Consider the following 12,361-nt stretch of genomic DNA (forward strand, 5'->3'; position numbering starts at 1 on the left):
GACAACGCAAAGATAATGGTGTCTTTCGGTGCGTTTTATTGATCGGATACAGTCGTAAATACAATTGGCAAGTTGATCGGCGGTACAATCGAAACATTTATGTACAATTATGTACAACGCTGACGTTGATCCTCCTCGTCGCTGGAGGAGCGGTTTCACGAGGGTTCGCGCTGCAACATGTAGTTTAAAAGTATTCGCCTTCTTCGTGAACGTTCAGGTATAAAACGATGGAAAACGATGCGAATGAAAATGTCGCGAATACGCGAGATACGCGAGAAGTTGGGCCGAACGAGGAAAACTGGGGACAACGTGGAAAAAAAGTGGAGGATCCTATCGGGGACTAGAAAACATTTACTCGATTCGTTATTTTACGCTAAAGCTGACCAGTTTGCGTGCGTATGTGCATCCTTGCTTGCTTGCTTGCTTGCTTGCTCGCCTGCTTCCTTCCTTCTTACCTTCTTCCTTCGAAATGCGTTTTATTAAATACTTATCTATAGAGCTTATGAATCTACGCGAGTACACTTATACGCGTCGATATGGTTAAGAAGACGATCGCGCGCGCGATCATGGGACGAAGAACACGTCGATTTCCATGCTTTCCCGAAATAGCAGTCTTCGATCGGAGAGACGATTCTCTCTCTCTCTCTCTCTCTCTCTCTTTCTCTAGTGGCAGTGGTTCTAAACGAGACGAACCTTTCGCGCGTCGTCAAGTTTGTCTGTCCGTTAGAAAGAGTCGTTCCTACTCTCCCAAGATATTTTCGGTTGTACGAGATCATTGTTCCATGTTCGGTTCGCGTTTCGCGAAGATCGTTCGAGCTGGAATCCTCTTCCTGTATCTTTTCTCTGTAGTTCGCGCCGCGAAGGTACGCGGAATCGGCGATTCGAAATTGACGGTGCGCGTCAACCGCGTTTCTGGGAGCGAGACGCGACTAGATTTCCGAACACGACGAACCGATTCATCGAGGATCGCGGGGAAAAACGGACGAACGTCCGGTGAAACGAGATCGGCCGTCATCGGAGGATTGCCGTCAATTGGTCTCGACTAGGCTCTCTTCGATTATCTTCTCGAGTTGACCGTCGGCGGATTCTCTGAGTCTCTCGAAAAGCTCGGGTCCGGCCGCTCCGACGACTTCCTGCAGCAAGCCCTTTTTCAGGACGTTTAGGTACCCCTAGCTCTGAACGATATCGGTCATGTACTCTTCGTGAAGCGCCAACAAATGACGGGGCACGTCGAGAGCCGTGTGCAGAGTGACGGTCACCCCTCGGTTCAAGCTGACGGCTGGATAAAATACGCCGTATAGATCGCGAAACGCGATCCCTCCTTGCGGTTGGTCGTTGACGAAGAAGCGAAGCGTGTGGGTCGTGTCCAAATCCAAGAGGACGCCCACCGTCGAGCCCTGCTGCACGCCACCTTCGGTTCTCTGCGCGTGTCCGCCGCCGTGCATGAACCAGGAACGCTGCCGGTCTATGTACATGCTCCAACCTTTGTCGTCCTTGCCTGGAAGAGAACGGAAATCGCTCGGGGTACGTGGCTCGCGTGCGCGTCGGCCGACAAATGCCGGGGAAAACGGGAAAACGGGAAAACGAACGGAGCAGGCCAAAAGAATTAGCTTTACGACTCACCGAGCATTTGATCTCGCGACACGTCGGCCCTCGCGATGCCGAACGCTGGATCCGTGTCGCTGTGGTAACGGTCGATGGTCAGTTCCCAGTAGTGGACACCCCTCGAAAATCCGACGCTCGAAAGGACGACTCTGTGCTCGTAGCCCTCGCAGGACGCGCTCATCGCGTCCTCGGATATCGACACCTCCTGCGGTATACCCGTCGATCCGGTCGCCCACGAAAACCACGCCACTATCGGCCAGATCAACGGTAATTCCGGATTAATAACCTGCGAGCGCGCGTCGCCTCGCCTCGCGTCGCCTCGCGTCGCCTCGCCTCGCATCGCCTCGCGTCGCGACGAGTCGAATCGATACTCCGCCGACCATTGTTCTCGTGCAACGGAATCGAATGGACGAATTCGACGCGACATCCACGAACCTTCCACCTTCCTATTCGAAACGAGCATTGCGAGTGGACTGCTCGCGACACCGATAACCGATTCTCAAGTTTCGTTGGTCGCGTCTCTTTCGATCGTTCCGTTCGCACGGATGGAGGGCGAAACAGAGAAGACAACACCGATGGAATCTTACCCTCCGCTGTTTGAAGACCGATCAGCTCCGAATATTCGCCTTCTCCGGCGCTGTTGAACGCCCTCACCCTAGCGTTGTACAGAGAGTTGAAGTGCAATCCATCCACGGTGCAGATCGTTTCCCGGCCACAGTATACTTCCTGCGTGCGCGTGGCAGCGCGCGTACAGAAAATAACGTTTCAATGTCGACTCGTGTTTAGTAAACATTGAATTTGAGAGACATTTCTCTGGCTGTTAGTGGGTAGTAAAGGTGACTTCTCGAGAATGAAACTCACCCTGAATTCTCCGCCGCATCCGTCGTCCAGCTCCAAGAGGTAGCCCTCGATGGCCGGGCCTCGTTGGCCGCCGCCGCATCCGGTGATTCCGTGCCCGGGAGGAGGCTGCCAAGCGACGGTCACGCTATTGTTTTCGGCGCTACATTCCTCTGGTATCAATAGAGGTGCTCCTGGTGCTAAAATTATTCGCCGTTAGACCATTCGATCGCAGCGGAGTCGCGTTCGACGCGTTCCAGGTTATCGGTGTTCCAGCCGGTAGTTTTCAGCGTTCAACGATTCGAAGAGGATAAGAGATTCGCGCGTATCGTTCGTAGAAATGGGAACGGAAAGCCGAGAGGCTTTTGTCATCGATAGCGTTCGCACGATTATTCGGCTTTTCGGGAGGAATCGGATCGATGTCTTTGTCATATCCGCGCTCTGGGAACAACAGTATCGTAAAGCGCGAAATCGCGTTTCTCGTTTCTCGTTTCTCGTTTCTCGTTTCGCGTGTCGCGTTTCACGTTTCTAAGCTTTGCCGCGCGGTCGGTGCTCGTCCGACCGTGTCAGAGCTCGAGAAACGGGCCGCGGATATCGGATGTCCGTCTTTCGACGAGCGGACGGACGAGTTATTAGAAATTCAGTTTGGAGAATCGGACGGTGTAATGTTCCCTGGACGTTAATTACCTGCAGTTGGAAATCGCTCCTCTCCCTCGGTTGCTGCGTCCAACATGAGGCAATCCTTTCTTGTATTCGGTCAACGATAACAACTCTCGAGTTACGAGTACTTTCGAATGTTTAACAGAGTGTCTTTTGGTTCGGGGAAGCAAAAAACCATGCAGTGAAAAGTGGAGGCCGCGCGTGGCACGTTAAAGACAGCAGCGGAATCGAAGAATCGAATCGGATTCGAAGAGAATATTTCGAGAGAGACTCACGTTTCAGCTGGACAAAGGTGAGCTGATCGATGGCGCGTCTGAGCGGCTTGTCGTCGAGCGTGAGATCGAGCAGAGGTAGCCTCGCGATCTCTTGGACCCCTTCGGCGCCGCCCCACGATCCGGCTGCGTTCGCCGCTCGGACCGAAAGCATGCCGCCGATCTGAAGGAACGCCGCGCTGTCCGTTTCCTTCAGAGCCTCGATGCAGAACGTCAGAAGGGCCGTGGTCGCTTGCAAGTGAGAGGCGCATCTGGTTACTTGGTCCCTCAGCGAACGCACCCTCGCTTCTCTGGTTTGCCGGGCGGCTTCGATCAGCCGAGACTTTCTCGCTTGCAAAACACTCACCAGATTCGCCACTCTGTCTTCGACCTCTTCTTCCAGAGCCACGCACTCCTCCTATCGACGCGAAACCGTGTCACAACGTCGCCTCGACGCGATTCCGAAACGAAACGGAAATTTCATTCGCTCGACGAAACGGTCGTTGAACTCTTTTCATCGGCGATCTTTCGAACGCGACGCGTCTATACGTCTCGGTAATTTGTACGACGGGGAAGCCGAGAAAGCTGCTTCCGTTCGCGCGGGAGCACAAAAAACCGAGGAGGCGAGCATGTTATTAGGTCGTCAAATGTAATTCATTTCCTCCGCCACGGGACGAGGTAAGAGTTTGTATCCTGCGTAATGTCGGCCGCGCGTTGGTCCGTCTACCAACGAACACGAAGGAGCTGCCGGATGGATCGGCGGAGAAGGCGGAGACGGCGGAGACGGCGGAGACGGCGGGAGCGTGGCGGTATCGGGTGCAATTAACACGGCGTCCTTCCGTAATTTCATGGAACTAGTCTTCCCTTCCCGTCTCCATCCCTCTCCAGCCGTCTCCGACGCGAAATATAAAGAGGACGCCAACGGCGAATACTCACGTGCACTTTGTCCGTCATTCCTTTGAGCCTCTGAATGAATTCCGTCGTCGAGCGTGCCCTCTCCGACAGCTGCTGCAAATTCTGCGAGAGTTCCGTCTGCAAAAATATCAAACGGCTAGGGCTATCTTATCAACTGTCGATCTTTCGAACGTTGACGTTTCGTAAAGTCGCGACTCGCGCGATTCGTCCTCTTCCGAATGCCTCCGGAACAATCGGGAGAAGAGTAGACGCCGCGGCGGGGTTGCGAGCACCCTTTTCATTTCGACGCGAGTCGAGTCGGCTGACACCGCTACCGCGATATCTCGTTTTTCAGCGCACCCCAACCAACGATGTTCACCGGCGAGGAAACTGGAACGGAATTCCGCGTAAACGCGACGCCTCCTGCCTTTTCGGCGCAACCTCGAACGCGAACGATCCGTCGCGACTACGAGCGAATCGCTAGACTGCTCCAACCGATGCCCGTTTTCTGTAACGAAGGCGCCGCGATGCGTCGAATGAAAACCAGGCTCGTCGAGCGTTCCTCTGTTCCTCTTGTCCACGAATCACGGTGCGCCGAGGTTTTCATTAAACCGAGACTGCGATCTTCTTCGTTTACCTTTGCTCGTCCGGCGACAGAAGCGACAAAAGCAACCCACTTCGGACGAACCTTTCGCGATCGTCGCGGAAAGAAATCCTGATATTCTTTCGAAGAGGAACACCGTCGAAGTTCGTTGAAAACTGTTCGCGATCGTGGAGCGATCGAACGCGGCTCGAGGCGCGTCCCTTTCTCCTCGACCCCTCGTAAACGTTTCGAGGTAAACACGTCCGAGCGAACCGCCGCGAGACAAGCAACCGGGTATAGGCGAGCTAAGCGTTTCTCGATACGTAGTACCGTCGAGAATACCTTGGAAACGCCGCCTCGACGTTGAATCGCCTCTGAAAATGTTGTACACGGTACACATAGAAGTTTCATTTGTTCTGGCAAGGTTCGCCGAACACTGGCACTTAATCGGCCTCGATTGAGACGTCGTTTAATCGAATCGTTTACAATGGCCACGACACCATCCGCCTGTTCGTCTCGAGCGCGTTCGCCGTTCTCGTCGCATCGCGAGCACGCGTTCGAGTGTTTCCTGAGAGATAACGACGCGTCCCGCATCTCGTTCGAGCGTTTACTCTTCCGTTGGTTCGATCGATTCGAAAGACGATATAACTGCTCGCGAGTTCGAGGAAATAATCGTTTAGGTTGCAGCCGCATTTCGCATTCGTACGTGTACTCGTACTCGTAGAAAGGGAAGGGACGAACCCCGGCAGCTCGTTCGTCATCGATTCGGAGGAAACTCTCCCCTGTTCCCTTTTTCTCCAGCCGTCCTTCTCTCGCCTGTACTCTTTTCGGGTTCCCCGGTTAACGCCGTTAGCCCCGTCAGCGGCGTTAACCCCGTTAGCGCGCCTCGAGCAACTAAAACGTGACGGTCGCACCCGTTTTTTGTTCGGCCGCTCGGATAGGCTCGAACGGGGAGCATTTCGATTACGAAATCGCAGAGTATCGCGCGCCGGGAAACGCGCGTCTCGGCGGCGTTGCCCTCGTTCGCGATCGTTCTGGCAACCGATGGAAGACGGTTCACGGTTCCCGTATAAATTTAGAAAGCGATCCGATCTACGAGAGACTCTCGAATCCGCGCGGCCCTCGACGCACGACCTTTCGTCCACGTGGAATGGGAATACGGTTCGCTCCCCGCTTTCTAAATCGACTCGTCGTTTTTCCGTGTTTCGTTCGCGACTCTTTTTCCCGGCGAAATCGTGTTCGAGTTTCGAAACTCGGCACGAACCGCGCGTACTTCGAAACCGCACGCTCTCCAGTCATTGTCTCGGAAAAATCGAGCACGCCGCGGTTTCCTATCGGAGAGCAGCACCCCTTCCGTCTCCTCCTCGGCCAGCTATCCATCTATCCGCGCGTTCGTCTATCGATCGATTCACCTCTCTCTCTCTCTCTCTCTCTCTCTCTCTCTCTCTCTCTCTGCCTTTCATAATTCGCGACGCGCGTTCCACCTACGACGGGACAGCTGTAATTACGAACGACCGACTGTCGACGCGAAACGAGTTGCACGTTCCGCGTTTCGTGCACCGCGTAGAGATTTCCGATGACCGTCGACGACTTTACGGCAGTCGACGACCGTTGACGTCCGTCGATGCCCCGGTACAAAACGGTGAAAAATAACGAACCGATCGATACGGTTCGGAAGCGAGCGAGCCAACCCTCCGCGCATTCGTTCGAGCAGGACGATGTTTCTCGAGTTTATCGAGTCGTCGAGTTTCGACGAACCGAAGCTCCGTTTAGAACCCGATCGACAAAACTCGCCGCGATAAGCCGACAGAACGAGAAAGGAAACGACGCGACGTTGCGACGACAGCTGCGACAGTCGGAAATTTTCGCATCGGAAGGCAAAAGATTCGCGGGCTGTCCTGCTCGATATTTTTAGATGAAAGGGAAGACGGAAACAAACTAACGACCACTCGCTCTCGTCGGACGAAAGGATAGTGCACGGTGATTCCAGCGAATCGTCCAAGGAAGACGAATCGAATGATTTTCCACGAGTCGAGCCCTCGAACCCTAGCGCTGCGTTTCTTTCGCTGGAAATAGATCGAGAGTCGCGTCGGGTCGCGACGTTTCGTTCGTCGATATCCTTTCGAATATAACGGCCCGCGTACGAGCGGCGTCTAGCTCGAAACGCGAAGCCTGCACGAGAAGACGAATCGCTCTGCGCTACCCTTCTTTCCGCTTCGCGTCCCTGTACGAAAACCCACTGGCGTAGAACCCGTTACCAACGAACGGAACCGATCTCCACTCGAATTCTAGCGGTCCGTCGTTTCGGAGACGTTCGCATAGATTATAATCTATACACTAACTCCAGTGTTCGTTGTATACGCCAGTGTTCTCGCTGGGACGACTCACGATGGGCAGAGACCCACCGTGAACCCACGAACAAGAAAGAAGGGTGGAATTATCGACTGGAGCACGATCCATTTTCCACTGTTAAATTCGAAACGAAATTACACGAGCGGACGGGAAGGGCTGGGGAAGCGAAGGGAAGGGAAGCGAAGGATAGAAGAAGAAGCAGAGGGGAGACGAAACGCCAGCAGAAGAGAGAGAGAGAGAGAGAGAGAGAGAGAGAGAGAGAGAGAGAGAGAGAGAGAGAGAGAGAGAGTGCGGCTGATAGCGAAAACGTCACGACATGTATCGTGCGTCGCGGCACTATGTAACGCGCTCTCGCTTTACGCCCTCCATCAGCCTGACTGCATGCAGGCTTAAGGTTTTTACTTAATACACCGAGCAGCCCTCATAAATATCCCAGATATCGTATCGATATGCGTGTGTCTGTTTCGAGCGACGCGACCGGCGCGACCGGCGCGATCGTTCCAGCAACGAATTCAGCATAGTTGCCTGCGCACGATTCTCCACGATCGTAGATTAGCCGACCTGCTCGAGGACTGTTTCTGTTCTTGTTTCCGCCGTTTCTTCCGTTCCCTCTATTTCTTCTATTTCGAAGCCCACCGACGCGTCCGACTGTCGCGAGCGCGTTTCCCTCTTCCTCGCGATCTCTTTCCGTTCGAGCAACCGGCCGCAACGAGCGACCAGCATTCTAAACAGGATGAATTATTCCAAAGTTCGATGTCCCCTTGTCTCTCGTTTACACGGCGGTAAGCGAACGCGAATTCGCGTGCACTCCGCCACTCTTCCACCCTTGGCGCAATCGTGGGTTCGCGAATGAGCGAGCCACGCTTTTTGTTTATTTATCAGCACGAGCGGGAGCGGGAGCGGGAGCGGGAGCGCGAGCACGAGCGAGAGCACGAGCGAGAGCACGGGCGAGAGCACGCTTACTCGTACGCGTACGAGGCATCAGAGGCTGGCACTGTTTCAAAAGCTATTTTCGTTTTCAGGTTCCCGCGTCACCGCGCCGTTTCTCCTCTCCTATATTTTTCACCATAACTCTAGTATCGCGTATGCGCGTCGCGTAGCGTAATCGGGTGCAAGATCACTGGAGAGAGAGAACGAGAATGAGAACGGGAATGAGAAGCAGAAGGAGAATCGGAAGGAGAACGAGACCCGTTGCGACTGCCAACCAACCGGCATCGCCGTTCGCGCGTCGCTTTGCTTCTACCCGAGCCACTATGATTTACTCCCGCTTCGATAATCATTTTCCTCGACGCTAAGATCATTCACGAACATTTCCTATTTTCTTCGTTGAGATTCCCGGCGGAAAAAGACGCGGCTTTTCGAGAAATTTGCAACGCCTCGGAAGATCCTTGGCGCCCAACGATGCGAATAAACACGCGGAAAGCTATGCCGCGTCGGACCGACGCTATCGTAGCCTCGAATCGCGGTATACGATCCGCCAAGGTCGCGGTAACTACGAATATTGGAGACCGGCTAGGCGGATGGATCGTTCGATGGACGATTCGAATCGGAAATTTCCAACGAGTTCGCGCCGAGATGGTTCGTCGAGCGATATCGCAACGCGAAAGAGGAGGAAAAAATACTAGAGAAGACGGGAGAGGGATCAACGAAGACGTTCGTCCCCTCCGAGCGTATCCTTTCGAGTTCCACGTTCCTTTCGCCGGTTGCCCGAGCGAGTCGGCCAACGAGCGTCGCTCGTGCATACGAAAGGTGTTCCGCGTCGTACCCGGACCGACGCCATTTTCCAGCAAGTTTCCATTTACGGAACCTAATGGTACAGCCTATCTACAAAGTCTCGCAATTCCCTCGCGGCGGTCGGACGGATTCGGCTCCGATTCGAACCGAACGATACGCGTTAACGGTAACGCGTGCTTTAAACACTCGGGTCGCGGTACCGAAAAACTATAGGTGAAAATGCGCCGAGTTTCAAGGTGTTATCGATGAAAACGACGTTCGAGAACTCGAGAACTCGAAGAAACGGGGAAACGGGGAAACGAGGATGGAGGGAAAGCTCGCTACCGAACGATTCAAACGGGGAGACAAAGCACGATAATAAGGACACTCGTCGAACGGCGCGCACGCTCCAATTTTCGCTGGTGCTCTCGAGCGTGTGCCAGTCTGGGCCACGTGGACGCGATGGTTTTCGTTCTTTGTAATCGTCGCGTCGACCACTTTCATCGGAAAATAGGGTACAATAGGGGCGATGCACCCTCCGACTCGCGAGTAATTTTCAACGAGAACAAAAAACGAGCAGGAACAATTTTCGAGGGAGATCCTCCTCGTGTTCGCGTCGCGTCGAACTTCTCTGCGACCGTACGTCCTTCCATCCTCCGGGGCAGCGTACCTACGCGCGAGCATTGCCCACGGCTACGTTCCGCTTCCGGTTTTTTCCTCGAGTAACCCGCACCGGCGCAGTATATAGCGCGATAGGTTCTATCGCCTTCGAACCTTGTTCCGCGCCGCGAGATATTCCGAAGCGACGGGGTGCTGGTCTCCGCGACCTATTCTTCCCATTCTCCCGATTCTCCCCGTGCTCCCGTACGAATCGAGCCGAGAGATTCGTCTCTGCTCGAAGCAACAGTTCGAACGCGAAAACGGACAGCTCGATCGAGTTCTCCGTCCAGGGACCAACGCTGGAACCAGTTTCGCGTCAAGGTCGCGAATCGATTTCTCGTTCGTTCTCCGGACGACCCAGACCTAATTCGCGTTCGCGAGCCGATTCGGGTAGAGCGAAGCTGCGACGTGTACGTACCTTTTGCGCTTTACAGGCAGCGGCCAACGGTAGGACGTCGTGGGAATGCGCCGCGTGTCGTTCTCGAAGGCACAGAGCACATATCGCGATTTTGCAGAGGGCACAGTAGAGGGTTAAAGGCTCGCCGTTGTGGTCGTTGCAGACCGGTGTCGGCTCGGCGCTCGAGCCTCGGGATCCTTTGGTTCCGTTCGACTGCCAGCTGCCCCGAGGTGGGCCCAGATTGTGAGCCGCCAGCGGTCCCCTCTTCGGATGACAGGATTCCCTGCAGCCGTCGCAGTACAGCACCTAAAACGAGCCCGCGTATACCATCTTTCGAATCGATGACGCGTCGTCGCCTCCCTCCTCGTTCGATTTCCCTCGGACCGTCCCCGTCCCCGGCCCCGTCCCCGTCCCGCGGCCCGCTCCGATCGAGAGGGAAACACGTGCATCGCGCGACAACGAGCCTGTTGATCGTTCGTAAATCGCCAACCGATATATATCTTTGGTGTGCAGTGCATCGAACCCGGCGGCTTCGAGCAAAGCGAACGCGACCGACGCGACAATGGAAACACGATCGTCTCGTCGAGCGAACCGCCTACCGAACTGGTCCGGCCGATTCGCCGATCCGATCGCGGGGGAACGGCCAGCTGAGCGTAGTGGCTCGCGATATTCGATTCCGTGGAGGTTCGAGGATACCGAGAGACCACGCCGAGAGAAATGGATGGGAAGGGCGATATAGATGGCAGGGGACCGACCTCGCACTGCTCGCAGGCAACGGTCGCGTCCCGCGGCTCGCCCTCGCACATCTGACACTGCATTTTCGTGTTCCTGGACTCGTGGTACTTGTCGACGATCCGCTGCATCGCCCTGTACTTGGGCAGGTTGTGCGCGCCCCCCTCATCGAAGTAAACAGTCTTTTGGCAGACGGGGCAGGAGAGGCACAAGGTGCCGCCCGACGGCGGGAAGCCGCCGTTCCCCGGCGTGCCGACGTAGCTGCCGGGCCGCGAGCTCGTCGAGGTGCTGCTGCAGACCACGCCGGAGTCCGTCTCGGAGAGAATCGAGAGCTTGTCCGCCTCCTGGTCGGAGCCGGGCGCGTTCGACGAGTCGGTCGTCGACTCCGGCGGCGAGTCCGGCGCCGCCTGCAGGTTCACCGCGCACGACAGACAAAGAGCGTGCCAGCAGGGCAGCAGCACCGGTTCCACGAACAGTTCCTTGCAACAAGGGCATCGTAATTCGTCCTCCATTCTCTTCCGTCGACTCGTCCGCCACGTCGAGAGCAGCAGCCACTCCTCCTAGCCCTTCGCCCCGTCCGACCGTCCGCCGCTCTCGCCCGTCTGCTCGCTCTCTCGGCTACTCGCGACGACGGCCCTCCTTTTTCCTCGGTGTCAAAGATCGACGCGGGTTACCCACCGACGACCGATCGATCTCTCCCCTGGTTTCCGCCTCGAGCTTCGTCAACGTTGCAACTCCCACCTACGGCTTTCTTTCCGCGTCCATCCTCTGCGCGCAACGATCTTCGAGAAGCGCGCTCGAAAGAACAAAGTCCGAGTCGATCGTCTTCGCTCGCAGCCAACCACCCCGACGACCGACGTCCGACGTCCGACGACCGACGACCGAGGGCACGGAGGCTTGTCGCGATGGCGTGCGGATTCGTCGGTCACGACATCCCATTCGAACGTATCCTTTTACCTCGAACGATCGACCGATCGACGTCACCGCTCCGATTTAACCTGCGAACGATCTTCCGGCACGATTATCATCGGTCTTGCCCGTCGATCGTATACACATCTCCGATTCCTGTCAAAAAACCAGTCTACATTTTTCGATGTCGCGCGTCTACGTCGAGGGACGCATCGACGGTGGGCTACTGCTGCTGTTCCCTTCGCGTTTCTACGAAATCTCGCGTCGAAAACGTACCGGCACTCGCGCGGCGGAACCTCGAGCTCGAATATTCACCGAATTCACCGTTTCGTTCGAAATATCTCTCGGTGCTGGCCGTGCCAGGACGAGCGCACTCGTAAAAACGACGCACGCAACAAGCCGTCAACGGGTTGACTGACACTAGGCGCCGTATTGCTGTTGCGCATCGTACTCGCGCACCGCGGTTCAGGGCCGGCCTCGCTCTCCACCGGACCACCGCCATAAACACGGTACCCTCCGCGCAATTGCGTTTTCCTGATTATCCTCGAATCTTACGCCCGTGTCGCACGCCACTGCTATCCTTTCGCGAAACCGATATTCCGTACAAATAGTACAAACAAATTCTTACCAGCGAAACAATACGGATATACTCGTAAAAATGATATATTCTGTTATTAGAATATCAAAAGGAAACAGTCGGTTATTCGTGATATTTCATCTCCTTCTCTAATACGTTGGACACATCGAATGACAAATGTGGAGGCGCCA

At 55.3% G+C, this 12,361-nt stretch overlaps 1 protein-coding gene across 2 annotated transcripts; it reads right to left on the reverse strand.

Annotated features, from left to right (window-relative positions):
* Nucleotides 1–13: 13 nt before the first annotated feature.
* On the reverse strand, nt 14–12,359 carry Trim9 (E3 ubiquitin-protein ligase Trim9). 2 transcript variants are annotated; one of them, XM_031989508.2, is made up of 10 exons: nt 12,222–12,359; nt 10,708–11,749; nt 9,974–10,258; nt 4,290–4,385; nt 3,378–3,771; nt 3,130–3,162; nt 2,467–2,642; nt 2,193–2,331; nt 1,624–1,854; nt 14–1,498 (listed from the first exon to the last, which is right to left on the reverse strand). In XM_031989508.2, exons 2-10 carry the CDS (start codon nt 11,194–11,196, stop codon nt 1,170–1,172), a joined length of 2,172 nt encoding a protein of 723 aa, XP_031845368.1. In that variant the 5' UTR covers nt 11,197–11,749; nt 12,222–12,359; the 3' UTR covers nt 14–1,169. The 2 variants fall into 2 exon arrangements, with proteins under 2 accessions (XP_031845368.1, XP_031845371.1); XM_031989511.2 differs by lacking the exons at nt 3,130–3,162; nt 12,222–12,359 and having other exon boundaries at nt 10,708–12,036.
* Between the last annotated feature and the right edge of the window lie 2 nt (nt 12,360–12,361).

This window comes from Nomia melanderi, chromosome 9 (genome assembly GCF_051020985.1).
Source record: "Nomia melanderi isolate GNS246 chromosome 9, iyNomMela1, whole genome shotgun sequence".
Lineage (NCBI taxonomy): Eukaryota > Metazoa > Arthropoda > Insecta > Hymenoptera > Halictidae > Nomia > Nomia melanderi.

What these genes read in the sequence shown, in the direction of transcription:
- Trim9 (XM_031989508.2), bottom strand. Translation starts at nt 11,196, where the DNA reads ATGGAGGACGAATTACGATGCCCTTGTTGCAAGGAACTGTTCGTGGAA. An exon ending in CTGCCTGTAAAGCGCAAAAG is followed by an intron (nt 4,386 to 9,973) that starts GTACGTACACGT and finishes ATATTTTTGCAG; the next exon opens with ACGGAACTCTCGCAGAATTT. An exon ending in CGGTCTTCAAACAGCGGAGG is followed by an intron (nt 1,855 to 2,192) that starts GTAAGATTCCAT and finishes TCTGGCCGATAG; the next exon opens with TGGCGTGGTTTTCGTGGGCG.